This window comes from Hippopotamus amphibius, chromosome X (genome assembly GCF_030028045.1).
Source record: "Hippopotamus amphibius kiboko isolate mHipAmp2 chromosome X, mHipAmp2.hap2, whole genome shotgun sequence".
Lineage (NCBI taxonomy): Eukaryota > Metazoa > Chordata > Mammalia > Artiodactyla > Hippopotamidae > Hippopotamus > Hippopotamus amphibius.
Genome location: NC_080203.1, coordinates 125021238 through 125037370, shown reverse-complemented (window position 1 = coordinate 125037370; position 16133 = coordinate 125021238). Strand labels below are relative to the sequence as shown.

General features: G+C 36.4%; 1 protein-coding gene across 3 annotated transcripts in view; it reads left to right on the top strand.

Annotated features, from left to right (window-relative positions):
• The first annotated feature begins 904 nt into the window (after positions 1 to 904).
• GLRA2 (glycine receptor alpha 2) overlaps positions 905 to 16133 on the top strand; it is a 192620-nt gene continuing 177391 nt past the window's right edge. Inside the window, exons 1-2 of one of the 3 annotated variants that reach the window (XM_057718622.1) lie at positions 905 to 1343; positions 3506 to 3639. In XM_057718622.1, the coding sequence (XP_057574605.1) occupies positions 1276 to 1343; positions 3506 to 3639 (202 nt within the window). In that variant the 5' untranslated portion in view covers positions 905 to 1275. Of the gene's footprint in view, positions 1344 to 2430; positions 2451 to 3505; positions 3640 to 16133 lie in introns of those variants that run through there. The other 2 variants (XM_057718623.1, XM_057718624.1) reach the window with 2 other exon arrangements.

The following is a 16133-nucleotide window of genomic DNA, read 5'->3' as shown; positions in this document are numbered from 1 at the left end:
GGCCAGGAAAAGATTGCTACTGCCCCCTGCCGGCCCATTGTATTTTTCATCTTCTACAAATCCGTGACTTGAAGAAGATGCCCAAGGATTTTTGAGTCGCTGAAGAAAGCTCAGCGAAGGGGCTTTCCCTAGTAAAGAAGTAGAGAGATCCTTTGGGAACAGGCAGGTAAAATCAAACGAAAACACTCAAGGGGCGAGGAAGGTATAGACGGCTTCTAAATTAAATCATCGATCCTCATCAACCATTTTCTGCATATGCGCTTCTCTACGCCAAGGAAATGCCCCTTCCTCTTCAGCACAGGATTCCTCTTTTGCCTCTAGGTTCCACTGATAAGCAGCAGACTACCGACTCCCCTATTATAATTTCAATTCTCTGGATCCTGTTCTCTGCTTCGTCCAATTTTCTTTTCCCACGCCTAGACCTTATTCCCTTCTCTTTTCTGCTTCAAACTCCCGTCCCGCCCACCCACCGACAGACTAGCATTTCCAGGAGCTCAGACCCTAGCCTCCTTCACCTTCTCCATTTACCCTGACCTCTGCTCTTCCCCGGTCATCACCGCACCCCTTCAGTACCCCTTCGCTGAACGGCCAGTCACTCTTTTCCTTCGAATAGCAGGCATGTCCGCTCTGGAATGCCTCTCCCCGACCCCCGCCCCAAGCGACTGAAAAAGGAAACATGCGCACTTCAGAGCTAGGAGCTGTCCGAGTGCTGAAATTTATAGGCTGGGTAAGATCACGTCTCCGTCTCTTTCTGTAGCCCTCATTCCAGCACAGGATCTCAGCAATTTTGCCCTCTTCTCCCTACCCACTCCAGCACGCAGAGTCCTTTCTTCTCCCTCATTTACAACTTCTTTTAAAAAGAGAACATTTTCTACAGAAATGAGATTTGCTAAATAGAAAGGACATAAAACAAAAGCCACAGCAACCTGACTTCTAGCATGGCATTGTCACCAGCCCCCTTTGCCTGGTGATGCGATTAAGGTAGCAGCATTTTTATTATTCAGGAAAATCAGCTGGGGGATCCATCAGTTCTAAGGCTTTGTCTTTCCTGGGCTAACTGATGGTCCTAAGCCCCCGTTTGACCTGACCATGATGCCTAGTACTGGCACTTTTTGCTTTTTCTCAGCAAACTATACAAACCCAAATCTCTTTTTGATTTTCAAGGAAACTAGATTCCTGCCAGATTTTGAGTCTGGACAATAAATAGATACTTTGTCCTAGCTTCTTTCTGGAATCATTTCGGGAATATTTTCCACAAGCATCACAGATACAGGAATGAACCGGCAGCTAGTGAACATTTTGACAGCCTTGTTTGCATTTTTCTTAGAGACAAACCACTTCAGGTAGGTGAAACGACTTTGCATGCTGATATTTTCCACATGAAAACTGTTTGAAAGAGAACGTGTCATGCAATTTTTATCTATTTTTCTATGCCCTAGACCATATTATGTTAATTTCATAAAGGAGAGTTAGAGTTCTTTTGTTCTTTTAAAAAGCTTTATTATGGTGGGAAGGTGGTAAATTTTCACAAAGGCAAGTTTTATGATGCATAACCCCACTCTATGCATTTCAATGCATTTTCACAGCCAATGTGATATTAAGATACTCTGATGAGTTTCATGCTCTTTACATTTCTATATAATGGTGATTTTTTTTTTTTTTTTTGCTTTCAAATTCTTCTGGAAGTCATTTAAAGGGATTATTGAATGCAATGCTTTTCCTATGGTGGAAGTGATTGAATTAATTTGCCAGGAGCATGCTCATTTTATATAAAATAAAAAAGAACTTAAATTCTTAGCCAAGTTGGGACTTCTATTGTATTTCAGCAACTAGATGCATACTATGAGAACTACAATTCAGGAGATTTCTTGAAACATCAAAAACATTTAAAATCTCATTTTACCACTGCAGTCTACCATTCAATACATTTAGAAATGTATTGCCTATCAAAACTGAATTAATAAGACATCCTTGAATTTATTCATGCATGAGAAATGGACTATACATAATTAAAATAAGTGAGAAATCATTATTTGCATGCTTGCATTTTCTACTTAATTTACAAATCATCTAATCAATTGATACTTCAAAATATCAGATTATTACCAGTAAGTGAAATAGCCATCCTAATGGCTAAGAGGTTTTAAGGCAAGATAAAGATAAGAGATGTTCATACAACAAAGTGTAGGACTCTTCATTTAATTTTCACCAAATTTTATGGTATTTTTTCACAGAACCAAGAGAAACGGAACATATAGCAATAATGCTATGAGTACTGGGAAAACCCACAATGTTCCTTTCAGGCTCATCCCTCCTACTACGATTAAGAAAAATTGTAGGCTGGGTTTTTTTAGAATCATCATCATAATCATCATCATCTTCATCACCACCACCATCACCATTATAATCAAATAACACTTGATTAATCAGATGAATCTGCATATGGGAATGTGAGTATTTCTAGGTGATTGTATTAATTTTTAACTCTTACCAAATGTTTATATCATCTTTGCACTTATATTTAATATTACTTCTTTGAAAAACTGGCAAGAATGTGGTATTTTTCTAGTGATAAGAATTAACAAGATTATTTGTTAAACTATTGAAAAGAAAGCTTGTAAAATACATACTTTATGGAAGAAATCAACATTCAGTCAACCACTGTGTATTGTGAAAGAATTCATTTCACTACAAACCAAATATGCTCTTTTTATAAGCCCTTTAAGGAAAATGAAAATCTGAGAAATTTTCCAATTACCATTTAGTGTTTTTGATAATGCAAAAGACAAAATGATTTAGAAGTTCTTTTTCATGAATACTTTACTGGAGAGTCAACAATTTAAATGCTAATATATAAATAACTACTGGTAAAATAATAGAAATACAGACATGCTCATTGTTGACCTATTTTAGAATGAAGTTAAATTTCCAAGTGAAGATTTTCTTTTAGACAACACATTGAAAATTATCAATAGCTGAAAGCTGGAAGAGAATCCAGCAGGTGACAAAATAAACAATGGGATACTTAGGTCATGATTAACTTTATTCTGCCCATCTTATTATATACATTTTTATAAAAAGTAGAGGGCTTATATTAAGGGCTGAAATACTGGAAGAATGTTTTGAAAGTCATGGGGAAATAATTTAAGACAATCACATAAATTTTAGAAATTATCTTCATTTCTCTGATGACACTAGAAAGAAATAGCTTTACATACCCATAAAACCTACAACCTAAAGCTATGCATGTTGTATCATCTTAAACATCTATGGCAAACTTTGGTACTTAGGAGATAGGACTCAGGATTTACACCTTTCATCAGTTAAAGTTAACTCTAGACCATGTGCAAGTTAGGAAGTTGACCAAAGAGTTTATAATTTTCTTTTCCTTCTTCTTAACATATCATATATTTACAAAACATGATGTCAAACATTCTGTGAGAATTAGTTAGTTCTCAGGTGATAAGAATGGAATTGTTGCTAAAAGAGTTAATGATGTGTTTAGGGCGGCTTTCTGCAAAGACCATGACTCCAGGTCTGGAAAACAACCTTCACAGACCCTATCTCCTTCAGACTTCTTGGACAAATTAATGGGAAGGACATCAGGATATGATGCAAGAATCAGGCCAAATTTTAAAGGTAGGTTCCACTTAAACTTATGTTAATTAAGCCTGTGGGAAACCTAGATGTTTGAATACTCTGAAAAAAAATTTTCAGGGCTTTTAATTATAAAATGAAAACAACAGGTATAGTATTCATATCATTTTGGCACTCTTCTGAACTAGTTGATTTAATAGCTAAAATTTTACATGTTGCTTGCCACTTTCAAAAACTTTCCTCATTTGTGTTATATTCCATAAAGAAAACTAACGTCAAAGATTATTGCCACATTCCCTGTGTTATCTTAAGTGGGAGTGTGACTGGAAATGAATGCAAGAGCAAATGATGGACTTGATTTGTATGAATGGTAACACCAAAATCTTTGGTTTGGGTTTTAAATACTTACTCCCAAAATGAAAGTTAAATCTCAATATACAACATGCCATTTTATACACTCTCAGGCCTCTCTCATTTTTAAACCTTCTGAGAAAAGTCTCTAATTGAACATATTACAAAGTTTTGGTTTCTTCTTCTTTAAACACTCTAATTCTTTATTTGAAGTTATTTATCTGAAATTAACAAAGAAGATCATAGAATTGTAAAGTGCATATGTCAAAGATGGTGGATACTTTCTTTGCTTAATTAGAAACAAACCAAAAAGTTTGGTGTTTTCTTATGTTTAACATTACAAAAATGTAATTAATAAAAATTACTTTTTATCTATTTGATTTATTTTTATTCTGATCCAGAAAAATACTGAAATAAAAAAGAACCAATTATTAATTGAATTATTTTTGGTTTTAATTTTTAAATACATATTTTAAATAAGTGCATTTTATCTTGTAATTTAATTTAAAATAATGCATTGTGAAGTGCTTAAAATGTTTTATAAAAGGATAAATCTATAATATTCTAGGAATTATGTCATAATTCATGCATTGCTTTGGTTTTGCTTATTAGCTATTTAATTGCATTGCTTTCCTTGAAGTTTGATTAATTTTTATTATTGGCAAATATGAGCATGAAAACTAAATTCTAAATTCCTTTCTTCTTTAAATGATGCACCTCTGAATATACCCAGCTAAGGGCACATTTCGTAAAGAATTTTGACCAAAGAGATGTTTTTGATTTATAGAGTATTTCCAAAAGAGACAACAAAACAGTTCAAAGCTCGATTTTCCTAAAAACAATTTTCATGTTCACCCCACCTCATGTTAATTTTGTGGTCATTGGAAGTCAGTATTTGAAATAAAATCCTATGAGTAACTAGTGGAGAATCAGATTTTTCAATGGGACTGCTCACTCATTCATTTATTCACTGAGCCATGCAATAACTTTTCAGTCTGAACTACATGCAAAATACTAACTCCTGCATGCTTTGAAAACTTCAGAGATGAAACAGATTTGGATGGTACCATCAAAAATTTCAGTGGAGAGAGTAGATGTTACATGAATAATTACATAGTGATACATAATACTAGATAGAAAAATGTTAAGTAGTTAATAGTTAAGTAACATTAGGAAGTACAGATAAAATACTACAGGATACCAATAAAAGGAGAAATGATTTCCTATTGAGCTATTCATGGAAAGCTTCATAGAGAAGGACCAGAAATGGAAAATTGTTTCAAGTGTGTGAACATCTCGTTTAATAGCAACTATTATTCATTACTTTCTAGAAATAATTTTTTAAAGGGAAGAAGAGTACAAAGAATAATAAAACACCCATGTTGCCAATGCTATTTTAAGTGACCACATAGAATGAGCAATAATTTCCACATATAGTTTTTTTTTTCTGGTTCTTCTGGGGGTGTCACCCTTTGGAAATGACATTTCTCATGATTCTAAAGACTAAATAAATGAGAAGAATATCAAGAATAGCAAAGCATGGCCATGTTTTTGAGATTGGTCCTAAAGACCTGAGTACAGGATGTTTTACAGATTTATAAAAGGGAAATGGGTGAATATAATTTAAGACTCTAACATTAATGAACTTTACTGACTTTTGTCTCCCTCTGGCTCTAACTCTCCACTTCAATGAACCCCGATATTTTTCATAAATTTTACTTACATGGGCCATTTATATCAGATCAATTACCTAACAGCTCTCACAATTCTCTTTACTGTGAGGGTCTTGGCTTTTCCTGGATGTAAAACATTCCCCATTACTTTAGACAAAAATGATTTTTCCTCCTTGGTGTTCCTATGGAACTTTGTATGTCTGATATAGTTCTTTTGCATATTTATGTTTTTTTAACTCACCCCCACACCACATCTGAGAGGACAGGGAGGTACCTTGTTTTTATATATATATTACACATATATATGTGTGTGTCTGTATATATATATCAGGGAAAAGAAGTCATTCTTTTCTCCAGAATAAGGAAATAAGGACCAAGAAAGAAAGGAAAATGCATATCAATTATGAAGATTAGTGCTTCCAATTAGTTGTAGTAGAAATTGAGAGTGGGAACTTTTTTTAAATTGAAGTATAGTTCATTTACAATATTGTGTTAGTTTCAGGTGTACAGCATAGTGATTCAGGGTTTTTTTTGCAGATTATATTTCATTACAGGTTATTACAAGATATTGGGAAGGGGTGGGAACTTATAAGGGACGAACCCGTGGTTAGAGTGGCTAGCAAAGATGATTTTAGCTGAGCTGAGGAGAAAGAAATAAAAGAAAGAGATAATAGGGAACTTGTAACAGCAAGGAGTGACTATAGTACTCACTGCAGTTGATTAACAATGTATCAATGAGAAGTTTTATATACTAGGTAGAAATGAAAGGTGATTAGGAAATGTGAGTGTAGCTGGAGCAGTGATAGGCTCCCTGTAAATGCCGAAAACCGAACTGACTGTGATAAAAATAAACTTGGTGATGATGATAATGATGCCAGAAACAACAATAACGGTGAGTAATAGGAAGACAAGAGGGCAAAATTTGACCACAAGATTATAAGCAAGAGACAAATATGGGCTGTTGAGATAAAGGGAATGGCTTTTCTAGAAGTCTTATTAAATATTAGCACATTTCTCTGTTTTCCTTAATGCCACGCATTGGCAAGGGAAAAGAAATGTATATGCACAACTTTTCTTACTGGAAGGAATTCTTCCTGCATACTTTCAAGTCAGTAAAATATTTCATGTGTATTCTATATGCCTGATGGGCTCTGAAAGATGTCATAATGGGCATATATACAAGAAGGAAGATGGATGTAGGCTAGAAAATGGAACCAGAAATGATTCAGACTTAGACTCTGTAATTGAGAGCCATTCTTAGAAACTATAGAAAAAAATAGCTTTTCTGATGTGCTGAAGCACAAGTGTATAAACAAAGCCATGAGTCAGAGTTGCCAATTGCATTCCATCTATGAGATCCATAGAGACTTGGGTCAGATCTCGTCAAAACATAAATTTTCAAAATCCTCAGTTCAGACAAAAACACAAGCTATACCCATTCACAATTACCTGTTTCTGAAACCATGGTAAATGTTGATTCTATGTCAACAGAGAAGCCTCTTTCCCCACTTGGGTGATTTGTCTCGTTGTCAGTTGATTTATCATGGTGTTACTCCATCATCCTATCAGATATTCCTTAGTCAGTATTATTGTATCTTGAAAATGCTACTTTAAACATTAAACTTTTAAAGAAGCCAAATGAAATGCTCAAACCTGGGCAAAATGCATTAGTTCTGATTCTCTCTCTTTGAAACAAAGCCTTTATCCATTTTAATGAAATTTTCTTTGAAAAGAAAATTAACTTAGAGTTATATCCTGTTTCATCCCAATGTGAATAAATACATTTCACCAGAACATTCATTTTGAGATAGGATCTGGAATAGATAATGCCAGGAGATAATTATTCCCTCCACTTCTTTGTGCATGCCATGCACACTCATTTTTTTTCCATATCTAGAGACCTAAATTTGAAAGTGTGATGTGTGACATTAAAACCTATATTTACATGCAATATGGCTTCCTTTATTTTCCAAGGACTTATCAGCTCAAAAGGTGTTTCAGATATAAATAAGAAACAGATCCACTTCCAAAAAACTAGAGGTCTTCAGGTTTCTCCCCTTAGAAAGTTTCTTGTCTATAGCCAAGCAGAGATCAAGCTCATGTGTTGTGCTTACCAGTCCCTTTAGGGGATGACTTGAGCACAGATGTCCAGCAGGGACACTTGGAAAGAGTGATTCTCTCAGTTGGTGATAATGCAGTCCTAGCAGGATCATTTCTTTGATCACCCTGGTAGAGGCAGGCATCAGATATTACCATGGATTCTGAGAAGAAGAATAGAATGCTTACAAGTATCAGAAGTATTTTTTTTCAGAAGTATTTGACTTGAGTGCAGGAAGTAGCAGAAACCTTCAGGCACCTGAAAGGGTACAGCCATTTTAGAACCAGACAATAGGAGATAAAGAGGGGGAAATTGTTACTGAAAGGAAAGGCTGAGTGTAACAAAGAGAAATTTATATATGACAGTTTTGTTCAGGGATGATGTTGATGAAGATTTTTAAATATCCAAAATCCACAGGCTGTGTCACAATTTATTTTAACTTTTGTGCGCTGTATGTATACCAACCAACACATTTGTGTATACTAGTCTGCTACGATGGGCCTGCAAGGTGCTTGTCAAAGATCTGAGGTAACATCAAGAAGGAGGCATCTACATCATTCTAACACACTCTGGCAAAGTCTGTTCCATAGTATAAGTTCATTTATTGGAGTATGTCTTCCATTCTATGGTGACAGAGTAATAGAGTGGGAGGGGCCTTGGACTTGGATCCAGAAAACCCAGGTTCATGTCCTTGTTCAGCCACTTTGGAGAAAAAATGTCTCCACCTCTCCATGACTCAGGTCTTCTTCTAACTTTGCCCACCTCATTTGGGTTTTTCTGAGCATCAGATGAGATCACACATCTGAATGATTTGCTTCCAACTATTAAAGTTATTACATATAATTTGAATTATTATTACTAGTCTTCCATTTCTCTTTGATAACTGACACTGGCTGCATATTCTCAAAGGTTACCCTTTATGGTGATTGGGTCCTTATAGTTGTTTGAATTTTTTTTAATGGAAAAAAACGAGTCAAAGAAGTTTTAGCATTTTAGAGTCCTACCACAGTAACCAGGATGTAGATGTCATATGTCTCAGCTGGTTCTCCTTTTATTAGTTCTGTGGGAAGCTTTCCAACCTGAAAGGGCTATGTCATATTCCTAAATATGAAACAGAGGGAGCCATTTGTGGGAAGGATTTATCTTTATCCATTCAAATCTTATCCTTGATTATTTTCGTAGACTCATTTTTTAAATGAACCAAGTAAAAGACATAGAACCAATTTCGCTTGGTCCTAGAAAGGACTAAATTTAATGGAAGATATGACTGTCATTTCTGATGTATTTTCTTGTCCAGTTACTGCAGTTGTAAGGGTCATTGCACAAACATGCTGAATTGATTTCTTATTTTAGAATAAGTATTTTAAAGAGAACATTTAGTCTCTACAACATGGCAGGTTAAAAGCACTGGAAATGGAAGCCCAAAATTTAGTTTTTGAGAATGTATTGCTCCTTGGTTGATTCTGGGTGACTTCATATTCTTAATTTTCATTATTCAAAGAGCCTAGACATCTTATCCTGAGTTCTATAGTGCTTTCTGTTACTCCCCATGCTGAAGAACAATTCAGTCCATTTTGCTGATAATCTGAGACTTCATTTAAAAAAATAATGGCATATATATCAGGGTATCTCAGTGCTTAGAGAGTGGACATTATAACGTGCCCAGTTGGTGTGATCAGGCTTAGAGAAAAAATAGTTATTAGCTTGTTCGTGGTGGTGTTGGATATTTTTCTTCATGTGCTGGATCAGACACGTTTGGAACAGGGTCTTAAAAATGAAAATATAGTTGATTAAGCCTCATAACAAGGTCTTTGAAAGCATTCTGTGTTCTCCTTGGAGTTAACACCTAAGAGTCTGTCTCAACTGTAGGATGCAGCATTTTCTCATTGACTTCTTTCTTGAGAGGGCTACTCCGAACACTTGTGACTGATTGCAGGTGCTTTTAGTCATGTGAAGCCCAGTAAAGGAAGGACATGAGCAAAAGGGATAGGTCTCTAACTGGTATCCTTAAGTGTGAAGGACCTGTAAGAATAAAGTCACTAGATTTCCATTTTGGAGTCTAGTCTGGCTAGCCAACCAAACATGGTCCGGGGGCAAATATAAGAGGGAAACTGGACACTCTCTCTGACTCATGCCCTGGCTTATGCATCCACCACTTCTGTTTTATTAACAAATCCAACCAACAGGGAAAAATAAAATCCTGCATCGAGTCAAAATGTGGAAACTCAATAGGCAGTTATCATGAATGTGACTGGATAAGTCTTATTTACTATTTTTCTATTTCTTCTTCTTCTTTTTTTTTCCTGTCGGGAGGTGGCTCATACTTTCTTGAGGAAAAATAAGCTACACTTACCCATGCATTGTCAAAGCAACAGAATAAATTTGCAGCAGGGGAGCATGTACGTGAGCACAAAAAAAATGTATAAACATGTAAAAGTTTTCCATCTTTATATTTGAATCTAAACACACAATTCAGTTGTTTATTCCTTTAATAAATAAGTAGTGAGAAGTGTCTATGTGCCAGACTCCATGTTCCTTGCTAAGTATACAGCGGTAAACAGAAATTTAAGCTTTTAAATGTCAGTTCTCACTTCGGTAAAAACTGGAATATAATTTGTAAGCTTAATGCTGTACCATCCAGGATCTTTGCAGGAAAGAAATGGCACACTCCAACAGGGTGTGGGAGGGTTTGGAAAAAACCAGTCCCTAAAGGGAGAACATAGTACTCCAGAACTGTCAACAGTAGACCTAAAGAGGCAAGGGAGGGAGTAGCTGCCAGAACCTAGTGAAAGTGGCTCTATAGAGAGGCCACCTCATGAGATTTATGGAGCAATGGAGTCAATCTGTGCTGGCCTAGCAGGGAGGAAGCTAGCAAATAAATATTCTGTACTCATTTTCCTCCTGCTTTCCATTCTCTTATGGGAACGTCTCATTGTCCAAATCCAACTGGAAGTTTGAGGGCAAGGGAGCTCAATGATGCAAACCTGGAAGGTCAGCGTCCCAGAGCACAGAGAAGAACAGAAAAGAGAAGAGGGAGTCTCTGGGGGGAAATGGGAGATAATCAGCACAGAGTCAATTTATGAGCAAAGCCACTCAGCCTTTGGCTGGTCGAGCAGACAGCTCCCAAACAGACGATCCGTTTAGTAAGCCTTCCTTTATCAGTCTCAGGAAAGCAGGGAAGTGGGAATGCAATATCCTCTGGATATGTTATCCCAATAGATAAAGGATACCTCCAAAAGCAGAGAAGAGAGAGGAAGATAGTGGAACGTGATAGTTCTGCTTCTTAAACAGACAAGTGAAAAAGGTGCAACCAATGGATGGGGGTAGGGGCAGGGAGGGAGGTAGAGAAAGGAGGAGGAAGAGATCTTCCTGTGGAATATACAAAAATAATTACTATAGTTTCATTTCTATCTGATTTAATATGTTTATATGTTTGCTAATATCATGCTTACCCCTCAGTAATCCCCTCCAGGGTCCCCATGCTGGGATGGGTTATGGGCTTAGATTTGAGCACAAGACTTAATGCCAAGTCTCTTGGGATAGCATTTCTGCGACACAGTCTTTCCTCCATGCTCTTCTGTCTATACAGAGCTGAAGAAGTGATAGAAGAAAAAGCCTGGGTGGGGGGTTAGAAGAGCATGAAGCCAAGGGGCAGAGTAGTGTGCGTTTTGAGGAAATGGCAGGTCTAAGGGATAGTTGCTTGTTTTCCATTCCTTGGTTGGTTTGATTACTGCACCTAAAATACAGCTACTCATCACGGCAATTCTGCTACTTTAGGAAAACCTCAGAACCATTTTACCACCTAATTTTTCTTTCACTTTTAAAACACAAGTGTACACAGAAGATAATATAATCTATCTTCTTCTGATTTATTTACATTTAAATACTTCAAGATGTTGATTTCTAAAAACCAATTCATGCCCAACAAGGCAGCTGAGATTTCTTTTATCAGGCTTTCTCTTAGAAATAGCATTCTTTACGCCCCTCCCCCTCAAATGAATTCAGAAAACAAGGGGTCTGTTTATTTAGCTTTGAACCTCCAAGTCTCTGAAAAGTGAAGGATACACACGTTTGGCAAACCACACTGTAACAACTCCAGTTAGATGATATGATTCAGGATAATTTACACATATACTGCAGTGCTCACAATGGATTTCTCATATTCTACTTTTTCCTTTGAATTAGTTGTAGTTTTCATACTTAAACGTTGTATAGAGTACGCCAAGTCAAAGGACTTAGGATTTAATGCTAAACCAAATTGGCAACCAACCAGGCATGTTTCTCAAACTATGCTTTTCAGAACAGCTGCTTTAGAGCCACCTGAGTCCTGTTAAAAAAGCATATATCTGGGTCCCACATTCCTCCCGCTCTATCTCTCCAGGATAGCTGAATGATGGGATCTTGAAATACTCACTTTAACAATCTCATTACCCCCTATACCTTAAGAACTACAGGACTAGAATGACAAATTTTTGCTCCTGTATCTGAAGAATAATATCTTCCTTATAGTATTTTTCCCAAGAAACTGTGGGCCAGTATTGCCTTACCAAATAAAGGCAGGGGAACATCCTACGAGAAAACAAGTCTAAACTGAGACTCATGAAGCCTTGTTTTAACTACAGTTTTCCCAGCTCTGACCTAGAGCATGCCACCTAACCTCTCTTGGATTAATTCTTTTCGTTTTCTTAATAAATTTATTTATTGGCTATGTTGGGTCTGTTGCTGTGTGAGGGCTTTCTCTAGTTGTGGTGAGTGGGGGCTACTCTGTTGTGGTGCGCAGGCTTCTCATTGTTGTGGCTTCTCTTGTTGCAGAGCACGGGCTCTAGTCGTGCAGGCTTCAGTAGTTGTGGCACACAGGCTCAACAGTTGTGGCCCACAGGCTCTAGAGCACAGGCTCAATAGTTGTGGCACATGGACTTAGTTGCTCCATGGCATGTGGAATCTTCCTGGCCCAGGGCTCGAACCTGAGTCCCCTGCATTGGCAGGCGAATTCTTAACCACTGCACCACCAGGGAAGTCCTTGGGATTAATTCTTGTCATCTCCAAAATAAAGGACTAGACCAAGATGTCTATGTCCAACTTTGATAGTCTCTAGTCTTTATAGTCTAAGTTAATATCTTTGAGTATGTCCTTTTGTAAATTACTGATTCACCCACAGAAGAGCTTGGATGCATCCAATCTTCCTAAAGAATTGGTCTCTGAGAAATTATTAATTCTGTCTAGAATTCTTTGCAGTTGCTTATATCTTATTTCGACTCCCAATATTTCAAGGATGATCATTTTTCTCTGGAAGACTCTGGAAACTTATGAGAGGATTACTGAAGAAAGCAGCCATTCACAACTTTTGTCTTGCTTTCAAAAGGTTTGGAGGTAGCAAATTCACGTACAGAGGCTGCTCTTAGGAAAAGTAGCTACCATGTTTCTTTAGTTCAGCATCTGGCTAAAGGTGTTTCTCAAAATGCTAGTCCCATGAAATGTTCTCAGATATAAGGTTTAAAATATGAAATAAGAATGGAAATTCTGCAGAACATCCTCTAAGAGACTCCCAATATTCATTAGCATATTAAAATGTTTTGAGAAAATCTGCAGTAAAAATATACAAATAACTAAATATTTTAAAAACATTTTTTACACAGGGGCTTATTCTCTACTTATTTAATCATAGATTCCTTAAATGAGTAACATTCTGGAGAACTGGTGTTTTATGAAATACACTTTGGAAAATGTGGTCTTGGTAAAATCCATAAATCTAAAAAAATTTTTTGCCATGAAAATAGGTGATGATGATGGGAAACCTACATAAACATGAAATAGAATGATCTGCTAGAAAGCTAACGTTCATGAGAGTGGGAAGGCCCCAGCATTCAGGAAATGTGGCTTTCATGTTGATACATGGTCAACATTAGCATTTTGATGCCACAAGAGAATTACTCTACAAGTTAGATTATTATCGCAGGCTATTTATCTCCTGCTTCATTTACATGAATAAATAAGCAAACAGTGGCATTTTGAAAAAACAAACATTGAAGACAAAAGAAAAGGCATTAGTCAGTACAGCAAAATACTTTGATGCGATAATCACCTTCCGTTTTAGTCTTTACAATTCTTGGATGCTGAGTGACAAATATACACTTAAACAAGTGACCTTTAACCTTTGAACTAAAGACATTTTTTCAGCAGAATATGACAAAATTTCATGCTTGTATGGAAAATTTCCTTTTGGATTGCTATTCTCTTTCAGGCAGTTTTCAAAGATGGATAAATCTCATACAATTTCATTCAACTGTTAGTTGAGAATGTTTCTCCCAAATACTTCCTTAAAATTTTAAAAAATTTGAATCCATACTGAAAAAAAAAACTTCATTTAACAATTGAAATTATACAATATTTATTTCAAATAACGTGTGGAGATTCAAGGTTAAAGTCTTCACTTATTAGTATTAAGATATATTCAAAGTTGATCTGCTCAAAATTGATGTTTCATATTGTTAGACATATAAATTCCCAGGAAAAACTATTGAAAATTGTTTTCAGTGAAGATGGAAGCAGAAAGAGAAATGTCTTTGAAATATCACTAAATGTCTTGGGAAAAGAGTTATCTATATATAAAACTTGTTCATTACTAGTTCTTGCTTCATATTTTCTCTGAGTTTGTTAAATAAGCAAATACGATTTTTTCTTCCTGTTTCTTACTCCAGGGTCTTAGTAAAATATAGAGAACAAAGTAGAGGCTGGGGAAATACTAAAGCTACCTTAGCCTTAGTGGCTCCTGATCCACGTCATTTACAGCTGACCCTTGAACAATGTGTGTGTTAGGGCACCGAATCCCAGCAGTTGAAAATCCACGTGTAACTTTACAATGGGCCTTCTGGTATTCACAGTTCTGCATGGGTGGATTCAACCACAGAGCAGACTGTATAGCACTAGTAGGTATTTACTGAAAAAATATTGCATATAAGTGACTTGTATAGTTCAAACCCATGTTGTTCAAGGGTCAACTGTATCTCATACAGTAGATGACACATTGATGATGAAGCCACTACACATTCTGTATCAAACAAGTCCTTTATTTGAAACATTGCTTTAAGGTATCCATGTGATGGCACTGGCGTTGCTGATATTCCACTGTACAACCCACAGATAATGGAATACCATTTTTTAAGCTTTTCTTGTAATTGAGGGTTGGCATACACTGGACCTTGAAGAGGAACTGCGTGAAGATTAACTATAAAGAAGTGATTTGGCATGTACACAGTTTGCTTACTCTGTCTTCAGATTTTGTATCATATAGCCCGGGTGCCTGACTCAGATTCCTTGTTATCATTTGCTTCCAGTATCACTGTGGCTTCTCCATTTCTAGGAGGCAGACAGTGGCATCATAGTGGGGGTTGGGGAGATGGCTTTGCTGAATCCTTAGTCATAGAAGTCATGGAATATGAACAAAAGGATAACATTTTCCCCAGCGTTTTCTGAGATTTGATTTTAAAATGAAGTATATGGTGTCTTCTCAAAATATAAAAATTTAAGAAAAGATCATCTCTGTTTGAAAAGAAATATCACACAGGCCCAATGCCATGCCTTGTGAAAACAAAAACCTGGCACCAAAATTTCTATTTTTTTCAGGAAGATTTTTTATACATAAAATGCCACTCTGCTTGTTCTAAGATTTGAGGTCATAGCTTATTAGCAACAAGGTTGCTATACTATTCAGTATTTACTTTCTCTGGAATATTCCTATGTTATTTTCTAGAGTTAGTGACCTCTCTGTGGCCAGTGTCATACTCGACCTGACCCTTGCCAGACTAATCCTATATTATTAGACATGTTTTCTCTAGTTCTCCAAAAATAGGAGGAATTATCCACAGTCTGGGATATGTATTCCTTTTATTTTCCCCAAGCACCTACATTTCCAATATTCACATTTGTTTATCGTACACATATGCCTCATTTAAGCTCATCCTTTATTCAAATCTTCGGAGCAAATATTCCCACTTAAAACTCAGCAGGCGGCTTCCTGTTCCATAGATCTCCTGATGCCAACCAAGTTTGTAACATGCAGGGCTTTCAGCAAAACATAAATTTCTGAGTTGGGGCAAATATCCCAAAGCCCATTAAAAAAAGGATTTCCTCAGCAAGAGAATACATTTATCTCAAGGAACAAATTCCACATTTCTACTTGTCAACAAGACTCTGCAAATAGCATAATCACAGGCACACTTTTTATTTCCTTTCTACTGGAAACTGGGCTTCTGTGAGCCCCTGGGTGAAAGGTCTTGTATAGCACCCACTTGTCCCAACTGAGTTCATTTAAGAGATGTCAGTGTACAATTAACAGCAATATAGCTTGTGTGAAGGAATCTTTGCGGAACTCAGTAGAAGTGGATGAACATGTGAAGCGTCCATGATTGAGCTGT